This window comes from Corvus brachyrhynchos, unplaced genomic scaffold (genome assembly GCF_000691975.1).
Source record: "Corvus brachyrhynchos isolate BGI_N302 unplaced genomic scaffold, ASM69197v1 scaffold3, whole genome shotgun sequence".
Classification (NCBI taxonomy): domain Eukaryota; kingdom Metazoa; phylum Chordata; class Aves; order Passeriformes; family Corvidae; genus Corvus; species Corvus brachyrhynchos.
Genome location: NW_008237619.1, coordinates 2468364 through 2483355, shown reverse-complemented (window position 1 = coordinate 2483355; position 14992 = coordinate 2468364). Strand labels below are relative to the sequence as shown.

General features: G+C 38.7%; 1 protein-coding gene across 11 annotated transcripts in view; it reads left to right on the top strand.

Moving 5' to 3' along the window:
- PHLDB2 (pleckstrin homology like domain family B member 2) overlaps window positions 1-14992 on the top strand; it is a 66128-nt gene that overhangs the window by 32836 nt on the left and 18300 nt on the right. For 4 of the 11 annotated variants that reach the window (XM_017731774.1, XM_017731772.1, XM_017731773.1 and 1 more), the window contains exons 7-13: window positions 4049-4177; window positions 7748-7903; window positions 8664-8774; window positions 9509-9598; window positions 12743-12886; window positions 13711-13884; window positions 14540-14680. In XM_017731774.1, the coding sequence (XP_017587263.1) occupies window positions 4049-4177; window positions 7748-7903; window positions 8664-8774; window positions 9509-9598; window positions 12743-12886; window positions 13711-13884; window positions 14540-14680 (945 nt within the window). The remainder of the gene's footprint in view (window positions 1-4048; window positions 4178-7747; window positions 7904-8663; window positions 8775-9508; window positions 9599-12742; window positions 12887-13710; window positions 13885-14539; window positions 14681-14992) is intronic. The other 7 variants (XM_017731776.1, XM_008631697.2, XM_017731777.1 and 4 more) reach the window with 7 other exon arrangements.

Here is a 14992-nt window from a genome sequence, read left to right as displayed (position 1 = left end):
TCCTGATGAATCTGACAAATTTTTGTCATATAGCATAGCCTGTTACATATTTACTGGTCAGATTCCAGTTCAGCAAGATGTAATCAAGTGTTGTAAAATGATGAGCTACCACATCCATAACATTATCTACCTCCTTAAGACACAATACACAAGATAAGGTGTATTGAGGAATACTTGTATCTGCTGGATATATCCACATAAAGATATCCTGTAGAGAGAACACTAATGAGCACAAAGTTGATTACAAAGACTCCAGGAGCAAAACCTGAATTCACAAGCTTTCTTTTAAAACATTCATGAGAGAAATATCAGAATGGGTTATACCCCTAATGGGAATCCTCTTACTGTCCTCTGGATGCTGAAGACTATAGTAATTCGTATTTCCTAACTTGATTTTTTTTTTCCTGTGGTTTGGATGATTATTTCCTCATTTACCCTCATGAAGGAGCAGTGCTCTACAATCAAGGGCTTTCTTTTTGCCTCCCCATCTGTTCACTAGGACAACACATTGCAGTGGTCAGAGAATGAGCTTAGAAATTCCAAAAAACTTGAGTTGTCTTAGGAGCAGGTTAATGTGGGCACCTATTGGGATTTTTTTACTCAAAGCAGAGGGATCGTTTCCTCTGGTTTAAAATGCTTTTTAACAGTAGATTAATACATGCATCTGAAACAAGACTGAGATCTCTTGTATAGATGCCATCACTGAATACAGACTGTTATATAATAAATTAGTTACCACTCATACAGAAAAAAAGAACTGTTATGAACAACCTTCCTCTATCTTACTATACTCCTTTTCATATACCTGGCATACATTTTATTTTCTTCTCTTAATAGCTTTTGTCATGAAACCCACAGGGATTTAAACACAAAGAATTAAATTGTGGCAATTTTAATGCATCTGTTCTTAAAGAGATCAAGGAATGCAAGAAAGAGTAGTCTGAAAATACAGAAAAGAAGCATGTACAGTTTGGACAGGAGAGTTTGTTTTATTTCAGTGGGGTTTTCTAGTCAGTTATATGCAGTTACATTTCTCAGGAACCTGTGAGAGTTGTGAGAGTAGCTGATTCCATACTGAGAGGGAGTGAATGTGCATGTCTGAAGTTTAGTGTGGGTTATGAGATGCTGCTACTTTAAAACATTTAAAACAATTCTTTCTACTGCTATCCTTCACAGTTTCCAGAACTCCTCCAAAACAGATCCAAGCTTTGCCCCAGCGTCATCAAACCCCAAGTCAGTCCTGCTTTGTATTCAGGCTGACCCCAAATCGGTTCATAACGTGCATGTGGAGGCAGACCATAGGCCAAGCTGGGCAGTAGGCTAAGACCAGATGTTGTACTTGTTTTCCTCTGGAAATTGGATGTTAAGAATTCAGCCAGCCTGCAGTTGATGTGCCTCTGGCATCAGCACTGGGGCTGTCTGCAGAGAAGTATTAACAAGTCCCAGCTCCTGCGGTTAAATGAGGATGAGCAGCAGGAGCGTGGGTTCTGTTCACAGCCGTGCCGCCGGCTGCTCCAGAGCAAACAGCTTGTGGAGTCAGCCACAGACCTGTCTCGGCTGCATCTTGCACTTGGCTTGTGAAGTTATGAATCTTTCCCCTTCTAGAAGAACTTGTCTTGATTCACTTACAGAAAAATAAGTATGAAAAATTGTATGAAAAATTTCTCACTTCTCATTTCTCATTCTCATTCAAATTACTTTTTGTGAATTAAATGGACTTCACCAATGCACAGCCTGAGACGACAGCAAACTTAACTCCACAGCTGCAAAACATATAATGCCTCTCATTGCTGAAAGTGATATTTCCTGTTAAGACTGCACATTTTGAAGGGAGACAATTTGGTGGGATGTTAGCACTTCCTATGCTATAAATAGACCAGATGAGTATCACTTTCAATCTCAAAGGAATACATTTCTAATTTCTTGAGGCATGTAACAGTATCTCTGGCAGAAGTCTCTGGGAGTTTTATCCTTGCTGATGATGTCTCCTCACACCCGAGGTTTGACTTGCCCATTGATGAATGAGCATGCTTGTAGCAGTGCATAGACATTTAGAGAGCTATTCATAGCTTCAGAGGCACTGCAGCCAAGGTCAGAGAAGTCCTTGCTGCTTTGGATGGCTAGGTGGGCCGAAAAGGCAAGTGTGAAACAAGGTGGCAGACCGTGGGTTGAATGTTAAATGGACAGCAGAGTTTGTGAGGAGGGGAGCCACTAGTTTATTCATAGCTTTCCTTCTGTTTTGGAAATAAGGATGATTCAGCAAATGGGGCTTCTTGGTCTAGAGGTGACCTCGCAGGAGTTGCATGCTTCTCCCTCATTGTGCAGCTCACTCGTGCTACCTCCTCTGTATTTCTGATCCCTGCTGCTGCTGTTGTAAGACAGAAGCTAGGACAGGAAGTCCAGGTCATAGAATATGCTGGCTCAGCTGCTCCTTTTCACAAGCTTAATAAAATGTATTTGTGTTCAGCATATTGTTCATCTGATGGTATGAACTCAGAAGCTGCACGTGTAAATGAACATAATGGAGCTGGGAATCTGGTTGACATTGGACGTGAATAAAAATTCTTCCTGTTGTTGTTTTTAGTTACTGGAAAAACTGAATCCCAGCCCCTGATCCCACTCAGATTTAGAGATAAAATCATTAAGAAAGCAGGCAGCTAATACATGTTTATTACTATGCCTCTGCCATGCATAAGAGAAACTCGTCAGGCGTAGCAAAGAGGAAGTTTTCCCACAGTTTGAAATGGCAAGCAGGGTATACTAGAAGACATTCCTTCTCTATGGCAAAGAGTGATTCAATGTCCAATCATACAGCACCTGCTGCACCACACATTTGATTTCAAAATTAAATAATAGTTGGGAGTGGAAAAAGTGGAAATGAGTAGATGCTGTGACAGAATTCAGCTGTTCTTGGAGTAGCCAGAATACTGTTAATTTTTGAGTATTAAGGAGAGATGATTAGAGACCATCTGAAAGGAGATGCAATACTACAGAATAATAAGTAGGAAAAGAAAACTATACAGGTGTGATGCTAGAAGATAGCAGATGGCCTGGTTTCAGGGACTTACTTGATTATTTACGCCTGGCATATCAGGCATAAATTGGTTTTTTTCCAGTTATTAATTGCTGCATTGGAGAAAATGCATTTGCTGTGTTGGCCAGTGTAGATTTAAGTGAAAGACTTTGAAAAAATGCTCGGTGCTCTGATTTATTGGTTCCCAAACTTTGGTCCACAGATAAATAACAGTCTATAGGCAAGCTTTAAGTGATACACAGCCAGTCTTTGGAGCAGTGTTGCACAGTAAATCATGGAGTATTTGATTACAAAGATTAAAAGGCCAAAGGCTTTGGAGGGTGAGAAGCAGTGTGCTGAGTACTGCTGCTTGCATGGAACAAAAGGAAAGCTGAACTAGTTGAAGGAGACCAGGGAACCTGTCCCCTGTGATCCCCATGAACAGGTTACAGTTCCTGTATCCTGAAGCAAATTTGCTGGATCACTTGGTGTTTCTGCTGCAACAGGATTTCCTGGCCCAGAGTTATTTCTTCATAATGCTCTGTCTCATTCTGTCTTTTCACTGCTTCCTAAAGTGTATCTGTAGAGAGCTACACAGGCATGAAATTCATTCTCCTGGGTAGGTCCATTTCTCCCTCACTTCCAAACTGCCATCATTTTCCATCCGCTTTGCTTTCTAAAAGCTACTCATTCTCTCTCAGCTTCATCAGTTACCTCACTAACATGGCTACAGTTTCCTTACTTTATTTTATTTTTACATTAGGTGAGACAAGCATTTGGGCAGGGGGCTTTAATAGTCATCCAGGCACAGGTCCAAAGCACAGCGATGAGAGAGAGAATTAATCACGCCACTAGAACAATGAACGTTTTGTTTTGATCCTTTTGCATCCCACCATTGCATTTCAACTAACGAGGTTTCTGTCTCTGCCCTGCGTGCTTCAACTGTTCAGTAAGGTTGTGCCACACACTGTCATAATCACTAACAACTGCTTGGGTTTGAAGGTAATTGTTTTTATTTTCTGGTTCATGCTTCAGGAAAAATTAAAACTTGATGCTGAGAGGGAAAAACTAGAGAGGCTTCAGGAGCTTTACTCCGAGCAGAAGACGCAGCTTGATAATTGCCCTGAGTCCATGAGGGAACAGTTACAGCAGCAGCTGAAGAGGGTCAGTAGCAAGTTTCAAGATCACACTAATTTTTTTATTTTGTTGATTTTTAATTTTCTTTTTTTTTTCTTAGTTAAGTGTAACATCTTCTCTTTCAAGTATCCAGTGTCTGAACATATTTGCGACTTAGAATTGTTAATAGTCATGAGGGTTATGGCTTTTTTTGTGGAATGTTTGTAATAGATTATGTGCATGATGGCAAATAAGTAGAGTGCAAATGTGTGGATTAGAAATCATTTGGTGTTGAATGTTTTTACAGCTTTGGGTCACTTGCCTGTAATTAGCCCTTTAGGTCTGCTAGGTGATGTGGAAGCTGTTGTGATGTTTGGATGGATGGTGGAACATCATTCTTTACCTTTGTAAGCAAAGACAGGAATTGGCCAGTAAATTGCTATCTTGGTGAAGGCATGGATAACTTCTCTTTTTCAATAGGTAACTTAGTTGTTAGCCTGAACTGCACTTTGAAAAATTAATTTTGAATATTTTACCACTTACCAAAATAGCTTTATTTTGTTCTATATTTTCAACAGTGTCACACTGGTATAAATAAACTTTGCATAAAGTCTAATTGTAACTTGATTTTAGTTTGTGTTATTTGTAAGCAAAAAAACTACAATATTGTCAATGAAGGTACCGTTATTTTCTGTAGAAAACTCTTAGTATTCATTAACCTTAAGTGTTAAGCACATATAGTTAGCTTTAGTGGGCAGAGGAAATAATTTTGAAAGCATCAGTATGGCAAGCTCAAGAGGCTATCTAAAAGTTAATTCTTTTTTTCTGTCTTGGGTGTTTATATCAGGAAAAAATACTGTAATAGCAGTGATGAAAAAAGGCTTTTCTGCTTTATAGGAAATACTCATTAGATGTTGTTTTATTTGCAGAATTCTATTCTGTTTTTTCAAAGAGCAAAAAGTAAAAAAGCCCAGCTTTGGAAACAACAATGTTAAATTCTCAGTTGCTACAGAAAAAGTGCGCTGGTTTTGAGACACTTAAAGATTTTTGTACGTAACCTTAAAAAAAACAGGCAGTATTATGTAATGTCTCATACATATTAAAAGAAAAGGAAGCTTTTCCTCTGCAGTCACATGCTTGAATGTATTAATTAATTCATGAGATGCTGCAGTCTTGTTGCTGTGGGATGGTAGTAAATCTCTTTTCACTATTGACCATCAAGAGGCTTCTAGAAATCTGTTTGGTTAAATTTTTTAAATTTTTTTTTTGTTCCTGACAAGTAGTCTTAATAATGATTTTGGATTTGAAAGTGGGACAAAACTTGAAATGTGGGAGTGTGGTTAAGTGTCCAGTTAGTTCTATTGCATATTAGTCCAGGCCAGTTGTAGTGGAATTTAGCTGTGGCTGCTGTGGTCAATGCAGTAGAAGTTATCACTGAATTAGTGCTCAGGAGCTCTCAAACTGATCTCAAGTGTGAGAGCAGTCATGAAATGATTGTAAGTGTCATACCCAAAATAGAGAAAATACCTTCCCCAAAAATAACTGGGGCTCCCAACAAAATAAAGACATGGACCTGTTGGAGTGAGTTCAGAGGAGGCCACAAAGATGACCAGAGGGCTGGAGCATTTCTCTTGTGAGGAATGGCTGAGAGAGCTGGGTTCAGCCTGGAGAAGAGAAGGCTCCAGGGAGCCCTTACAGCACCTTCCAGTACCTAGAGGGGTCTTCAAGAAAGCTGGAGAGGAACCTTTTAAAAGGGCAGGTAGTGATAACACAAAGGGTAATGGCTTTAAACTGAAAGAGGGGAGGTTTGTATTAGATGTTAGGAAGAAATTTGTTACTCAGAGGTTGGTAAGGCACTGGGACAAGTCGCCAAGAAAACTTGTAGACTCCTCATCCCTAGAAGTGTTAAAAGCAAGGTTGGATGGGACTTTGAGCAACTTGGTCTAGTGTAAGGTTCCCTGCCCATGGCAGGGGTTTGGAATGGGATGATCTTTAAGATCCCTTCCAACCCAAACTATCCTGTGAAATACCTGAGTCTGCAACATGTTATCTTGTGCTACTTTACTGACAAGGAGGAAGGCATGAAGGAGACAAATTCAGTTGTTCTCTCGGGCTTCAGTAACTTGGTAATTTGTGCCCAGGGGAGTGGGCAGCCAATTTCACTGTAGCAGCTGGCTGCAGGGTGGGTCTGGAGTTTGGGTTGGGGTGGGCAGCTGGCAGATTCTTGGGCTCCCTGTGTCTGAAATGCATATACACTCTCCCTATTGGGCAGGAAGTGTATTTTAAATGCCACCAGCTGGCTTTTTCATCATTGGTTGCCTTCTCTGGAGTCTGTTCTACTGCCTCAGTAGCAATTATTGTGATGTACAATAGGCTGAATTTACTGACTTTCATGTCCCAGGCAAAGCCCTTTTGGGTTTTTTGGGGATGCTGAAGATGTCTGGCCAGTTCAAATGAAGCATTTCTGGATTTTAGGTAACTGCTTTCCTGTAAATTTTATCCCACACCTTGGCTTTTGATCTCTTCACTATCTCCTACAAGTGAAGAGCACATTTTTGGAGAGTAAGGGGAAGATGTTTGTATACCATATAGTAACTTGGATCCTTCAGTTTCTGCATCCTGTGTCTTTTCCCGGTACACTGGAACCTGGCTTTGAATTCCTTTTATAGAGACTTAACTTAGTAGTGGCTTATCCTGGCCAGTAACCTTTGCCTTAGGTTGAAATAAGAAAAGGAGCAAGTTTGCCTTCCTCTAAAATTGCTTCAAGGATGTAGGTTTTCTTGTGTAGCAAGTTATGTACAATGTGTTTATTTTAGAGAGCCTTACCATTTACTAATGCTGCAATTATTAAAAACACCCTTTTCTTCAGGACTCTGAAACTTGTAAGCAGGAATTCATATTATGAATGCACAGATGTTGCAGGAGGAAGATTAGCATTCATTTCTTGTGCTGAAAAGCACCATGAGTTTTATCTCATCATCCCTAAGCGGAAGGCAGGTGTATTCTTGTTTCTTGGTTCATTTCTGCAGCATTCAACTTCTTTTTCTGACAAAACATGATATCAGTTCAGGGCAATGCATAAAAGTGGGCTGATACTTTTTCTGAAGTACTGCACCTTCTGGCTAGGGTGGATGACTAGAGTCCTTAATTGCACAGAGAGCAATTTTCAGCAATTAATTCCTTGTGCAGTTCTCTGGGGATACTGGTGTGATATTTTGTCCTTTTTGTTTGGAAAGCAGGTGCCCTCTGAGTTTGGCATGTGACAACCTCACTAGGCGGGTTCAGGCTTTGGTGGTGTCCCAGCTAGGCTACAGCAGAGCCCAGCCAGCTTGGGGGGCTCCACTTGCTCTGCATGCTGCAAAACAGCTCCCTCGCTGTGCAGGTGCTTCTTAGCAAGAGGCAATAGTAGGAGTGATGGAGAAAGCAACATCAAAATAATAATTAGCCCTATTTATTCTCTTATTATGAGAATAGGTCATTAAAAGTATTGAGATCCTGGTGAGACATGTTGTAGGAAATATATAATTTTAGGTTGATTTTTGTGTTTGTAAGCATCTCTACTGTGGTATCAATGAAAGTATGATTACTTTTTTACATATTACTTTTTTTTTTCTTAAGGATGCTGATATTCTGGACATAGAAAGCAAACACTTTGAAGATTTAGAATTTCAGCAGCTTGAACACGAAAGCAGGTTAGATGAAGAGAAGGAAAATCTGACACAACAGCTCCTGCATGAAGTAGCTGAATATCAGCGCAGCATTGTCAGTAGAAAGGTAAGAGCACCAACACTCGATTAATTTGTTCTTTGTTGAGCATAAAGGCAAGGAAATGTATCTACAGCCTGCCCATCTGCAAGAAATAATGCAAAACATTCCTCTTTGAAAGAGTTTTTGAAGCAGAGCAAAGATAATGGCCCTGTGACATCCCACACAGATCAAATAATGCAATTCTCCAAGAAGAAAGAAATTAATAACATTTCATGCCCTGTTTACATATTTTATGTGAAAATCAAACCCTTCAATTTGCTCAAAAAAAGTACCAAAGCTTTTTCTTTTCCTTTTTAAGAAAGGAGAGTTGTACTTTCTGGACAAAACTACAGTTATTTTAGGGTTGTTATTGATTTTGCTGTTAAATGGTTTTGTTAAAATAATAGTAGAACACCAAATTAAGAAAATACAGTTATTTTAAAAATTAGTTATAAAGGTCCTATCTCAATCGATTAAATACCACTTTTTTTCAGAAATCAGAGGTTGAATCTCTTAACCAGTTCTGTTCAGTATATGGATGCTTGTCACTATATTATCAAAGAATATGTGCAATTATTCTTTTGTCTCTTGAGTAAGTTTTCTCTTTACTGTCTAATTCTTATTTAATTATCTCCTTCAGAGCAGTGAGCTGTCTTGTAAAAACTTCTTTTCCTGCTGCTTAATCATGCATATGAATAAGTGAACTTTCATGAATACGATCCGTGCTGCAGGTTGTCTTGAGATTTGAAAATAAATCATGTAAGTTGTGATTTTCTTCTTATATTAGGAAAAGATTTCTGCTCTCAAAAAACAAGCCAATCATATTGTCCAACAAGCACAAAGAGAACAAGATCATTTTGTAAAAGAGAAAAACAACTTAATAATGATGCTGCAAAGGGTAAGTATTTTTTGTCTTTCAAGCATTTTTAGCATGCAATAGAAGAGCATTTCATAGAATAAAAGAATGTAGAGCACAAGAAGAGCATCAGTTGTGCAGAAGCTAGCAAGTTGGTAATCGTGTGACAGACATTCACCTTTAAAAGAAAAAGAAACAATCTTTTGCAGTTAATCAGCAGGTTTCTTAAGAGAAAACACTGCTGGCATTTGATAATTACGAGTGTTTTAGAGGTGCCCCCTCTCCCAAGGGCTCAAGCAGAGGCACCCACCCACGTGCTGAAGCTGGAAGCCTGTGCTCCCTGTGTGGCTACCAGAACGGTGCACAGAGTGCTCAGATTTCTGGCTTGCAATAGCCCCTGCAAGGCCATGAGATGACTTCACATCAGCTAACATCTGGTTAGTAAGAAGCTGGTGTGAACCCTTCACGTCTGTTTTATGTTTTACTTTTAATCGTGAGAGAAATCATGTTTTGTTCACTAAGCAGAGTCATCATTTTCAAAACGCTGAAGGAGCACTTATGTGGTTTGGCTGTGGTTGTTAAATATTAAGTCTTTCATTTGCTTTTTGTTCTGTATCTCCATGTTTTTGTTCAGTTCTGTTCTCAATGATGAAGCTGAAGCTCTGCTGTGCAGTTTCAGCTTTCTCTCCCAGTGTGTTTCTTCACATAGTTAAGGAAACGGCTAACATTTATTTTCACTATGTGGCTATTTAATATAAAATGTCTGGTTTTGACAGGAAAAAGAAAATCTCTGTAATCTGGAAAAGAAATATTCCACACTTTCCGGAGGAAAGGGATTTCCTGTCAGTCCCAATAGTCTGAAAGAGGTAAAGAGTTTCTCTGCTTTTGACTTTACCATAACTAACTTTTAATAATGCTTAATACAAAAGCACTTTAGTATTTCGTATTTAGTGAAGTCCTAGTCATCAAGTCTTTGCAAAGTAATTTCATACAATTTTTTAAACTTATTCATAGAAGTCTAAATTCATTAGTGAGCAGAAATAGCTTCTCTTGACATTCTTCCAAATGTAACTGGTATCACTTTAATCTCTTGCTGTGGAGAAATTATTGTTTTTATGTGTGTGGAGTGTGTGTATATGTCTAATTTTCTCAAAATAGACAATTAAACTTCATTGAAGTGAAGAAGAATGAGATCTAGGAATAACTGTTCAAGTACAAATATAGTTTGGTCTTATTTTTGCACTGTAGATTTTATCATTGCCTCCCCTCCCTTATTCTAAGGCTCTTTGCTAAAGCATGACAAATGTACGTTTTGTTCTTTTTAAAAAGTATTGATTTGAAGACTTCAAGCTACTGTGGTTCTAAGATACGTATTGAGCTATTTATTTCACTTTTTTGAATAGTTAGAGTAAGCAAGAAATCTATGCATCTATGGCTGCTTCATTAACTTCTGCTTAAGAGTTCTGACTGGACTTGCTGGAACTGCTTGTATTGAAGCCCTGAGCAAGGTCTGCCACATCTAATGATGTAGCTGTCACTCTGGGAAGTTGGGCTCTCAAAAGTCTAACACAACCACATATCCTTTCAGCACCTGGGAATTGGGATCTTGCTTATCTGATCTCCAAGTTCCTGGTGTGCAGTTTCCCATGCCCCTGGGATTGAGCACCCTTCCTCGCTTGCTTAGACTTTCAGTGTCAAGGTTCTGACCTGGACATCTGACCTCCCACCAGGACATCTGGCAAGTCTAAGCTTCATTATTTTTCCTTTTGAGATGCATCTGAGCATTCTCTCACTAGAGAACGGGTGCTATCTGGTTGGTTTTTATCACAGACACATAATGGCTTGTTTACTTACATACTTCAAAATGCAACTACATTGAGTGAGGCTACACTTTTTAATGAAATGCATTATTCAGTAGTGTCATTCCCATCACTGCAGTGAAGTCAGTTAGGACTTACTCCAAGGCAAATAAGAGGAGGAACAGCAAGGGTTATCTGTTTCATCCTCAGTGTTTCCACAGGCTCTGTCCTACAAAAGAAATGCCTTTGCCAAATGTTGTGTTTGTCTCGGCCCAGTTTAATTCTTTTCTGGCTGTCCTGGCACCTTTGAAAATCAGGCACCAAATGGCAAACAGGCTTATAGAGACTGCTGGCACAGCAGTTCATTTCACCATAGGATTGCTCATGCATCAGTCGAGTCTGTGGTCCAATGTTTGCCAGCCCTCTTCACCAAGCACACATTTGTAACCCTCTTCCATTCTTTGTGAGCTGAGTCACTGCCTGCAAGAGAGTAACGCTGCCTCACACAAAGAGGGAGGATGCTTATCCCAGTACTTAAATAAGCGAGCAAAATCAATGCTGTTTAAAAGTTCAGCATTGACAAAATGACTTGGATGACTAATCTGACTTGAAACCATTTATTTAATTGAATGTAATAGGGGCCTGAACTAGCACACAGTCATTTGTTCTTTCCTTGGTTTTTTATCCCCATGGTGAATCCTCACTGGTGTGAGTCAGAACTGAATGTTTTTCATATAATGGCCAAAGTGTTTATATCTTCAAAATGACACAATGTTGCATTATAGACTTGCTGAGTTCTGCTTACTGATAAACTGCCACTACAAGATGATTAAGCAAGTTTTGTTAATTCATACTGGACTCTATTTTACTGTAGTGTTGTCACATGTTTTGAGAGATAAACTTTAGTATCCTAGCCAGTTTCCTCAATTAATGGGTCATCAAATAATATAAGAGTTAAGATTTGCCTCCCATTTGTAGAGTGCTTTGTTCACTCTGTATGTATGATACATAATTTTCCAGAATTGTCTTATCTGCTTGAAATAACTGATATCATACATTGAAAATTATGCTAATAGATAGTAATGTTGGTATTTCTTTTCAAATTGTCTTCTATGATCATTACTAAATTTAGGCATTTCTAAAAAGAAGAAATACTAATAGCAGTCTGGCTTCTCTTATGGAATTGCTGAAGTATACACACTGGTATGTCACTATGTTGGTGCAGTACTAGAAACACAGCCCTTGCCACACACCGTCAGAGTGAAAGCAGCTTAACATCTTGATTTAAAAATAAACATATTTCTAGCTCATCTTTATAACATTGCTTCAACAGTGATTTATTCTTCCTTTGGCATAGCCTTGTTTTCTATGGATTATGACATTTGACTTTGTACAGCCTGGTATCCTATGCACAGTGGATTAGAATCCATATTTTACTTTATAAAAAACATTTGTCCATTTAACACCAAAATACATGCAATAACTATATTGTGCCATTATATCTTAAATCTGGTTGCATAAATCTTCTTGCAGGCAGAAGCACACTGATGTTCCTGCCATTTCTCAGTCCATCACCTTCTGTATGACTGGTTAATTTAAAAAAAAAGGAAGCAAATTGTAATGGCTGCAGGGCTAACACTAACAGCATCTTAGCTGGGGTCTTCTGGTAATATATAAAAGCTAGAAGTGTCCTCCAGATGACGCAAATGGGAGATTTGTTAGTGTAATTTATGGCAATGACTTGTCTTTATAAAAGTTCTTCCCAGTTCTGTTACTCATTTGATTTACTCAAATTAGCTTAATAGTTAGGCAAGAAACAAATCAGGTTATTTTATCAGAGACAAAAAACAAATTAAGATATAAAGATAAGATTTATTCTTCCTTTTCGCCCAATCTGCTTTCCTGAGAAAGAGCTACATAATTTCTAAAGGGTGTTTGCATTTTAGTAAAATCTTTTGGACACTTAATGTACATTTCCATTTTGATTACACAAATGTTTTTGGAATTTAATTAAGAACAGTTTTCAGAATCCAGGTATTTAACATTCGAAAATCTTGATGCTAATTTTATTTTATTTATGATTAAGTATTTCAATGATAACAAATATTTGGCTGAATCACTCTAAACTAACTTTCATTGTACTGGATACATTAATACTCTTGCACGTCTTTTGGCTTTTGCTCCTTTTAACTTCTGAATTCCTCCTTTTAGGGCTATATCAGTGTAAGTGAAATTAGTGAGCTGTATGGCAATTCCACGAATATATCCCCTTCCACTCAGACCCCCTCAGATGTTGAAGCAGTTGCCACTGAGCCTTCCACGGCTGTGCTGACGAGCCAGCCACAAAATAAAGAGGTTTGTTTGAGAGACATTTCCCTTTGTTTGCATTGTTCTTTCATGGCTGCCTTTTTATTTTCTTCATTTTTTATTTTTTGGTAATTCAACATGTTACAAACTGACCCTAAAGCAAACTGCTCTCTGCCAGTTACCAAGTCAGATAACAGATTTAATAGTAAAGCTAAAGGACTGCTCTAGCTGTAAAGTGTCTTTGATGAGGTAGATGGGACTCAGAAGGCAAAAAACCCTGAATTCTTATGACCCAAGCAGCACTAAGTTACAATCTTTGCCTGGCAAACCCTATAATGTAATGCACCTCTGGGAAACAGTCTGTGGACAAGCTTATGACAACTTGATTAGTAGTGTCCAGGTGTTCATTTTGTGTTTTGTAGCTTCTTTCCCTCCCCCCCATGTAAAGTGGTAGAAGTATATCTTGAATAGTTATGGGAGATGAATAGCTTCTACCCATCTTAGCTGTTCCATGGAGTCTGTCCAGTCTGTCCTCTAGCTTACTTTCTTTTCCTCATTCCTTTGAATATTTTTGCCTTTGTAATGACTAGAGCAAATTTTGAATAAATCTCCTTTTAAAGGAACAGAATAACCTTATAATTCTAAAGCCACGTACCTTTGCATTGCAATAAGGCTGAAACTGGTTTAGCATTTGGTATTTGTGTGCTGCTTCTGGTAGCTCAATATGCCTTGAGAGTTGCAATAGAGCACACCTCCTTTCCTGCTAAACACTCCAACAAACACAGTGCTAAAACTGCAGCTTGTATGTGCCGTATCTTTTGAGAAATTCCAAAAAGAAAACACTGTGTGTAATTTCTCTTTTTTCTATAAAGCTAAGATCACCTCTCTGTTCTGGATTTGTGTTTCCTCACTCTCTTTCTCCTCGCTCTATTGCTCAACTTCCATCAGTCCATTGGCCTGAGGTCATGGCTACTCATGTAGATCCTATTCCTTTATCTGATACACCTCCACCTCTGCCAGCTAAGAAACACCGCAGGCAACAACAGGTAACAGATTCAAAGCTGGTAACTTGGGATTATTTTGTTTTGTTTGCTTTTGTTATGGTGGCCACGAAGTTGATATATGTGTGAGAACATTAGAGTGATAGACTGTAAGTTGATTGTGCTTGCAGAGTGTTGCACTTAAAGGCACTGCTCATTTAAAAATCAACATGCTGTATTATAGAATGTTACTGAACAAAAATTCACCTTATATTAATAATACAGTGGCAAATATTAATATTCAGGAGCCCTTGTAACTGTCAGAGGCCCTGCAGCAATAATGTATGTATGAACTCCTAAATTAAATTTTCATATACATTTGAACAATGCCTTTTAAAAGCTGTATGGTTTTAAGCCACCAATTGATTAGAATAACTTCTAGGGGAAAGTTTTCCTTTGTAATTGCATTCCACTTGTACACTAGACTTGAATTTTTAACACCAAAGAAAAGGTACAGGGACATGTACATAAAATGTGCACATGAATTTAATGCATTTTTTTAATCACTGTAATGTGATGGAAAGCACTGTGAAGCAGGAGGTGCTCTGTATGTTAGATTTTGTTCTTTCCAGACTATCATCTTCAGTATTTTCCATATAGAGTATAACTGAGCAAGTGCATCAATTCATTTTGTCAAAACTGTAATGAATTCCCCGTGAAGCATTTCAGAAATCTGGAGGAGCGCAAGAAGCAGCACAGGGAGTGCACGTACCTGAGCGATACTTTACCCCGCAAGAAAACTGCCCCGTCTGTGTCTCCCCACTTCAACAGCGCCACGCTGGGACGCAACATCACAAACAAAGTACGTGGCTGCTGCTACTCACAGCCTTCCAGCCTCTGCAGGAAATCCTGTGTTGTGTTAGAGGGAAGGCTGGGTAGCACCCTAAGCATTATGTAACCCCCCAAATTCACATATCAAGTTGACTTTGAACGGACTTCAGGTTTATTAACAAATGGGAATGTATATGAAACCCTCTGCACTTCCAGCCATTCTTCTGACCTCTGGAAATGCCATGCTGTAGTACATTAATCATAAATGCACAATTTCTGTCTCAAGGATTGTATTTTCAGGCTGGTTTAAATTGATTCTAGAGACACAACTTGTTTTCTTTCC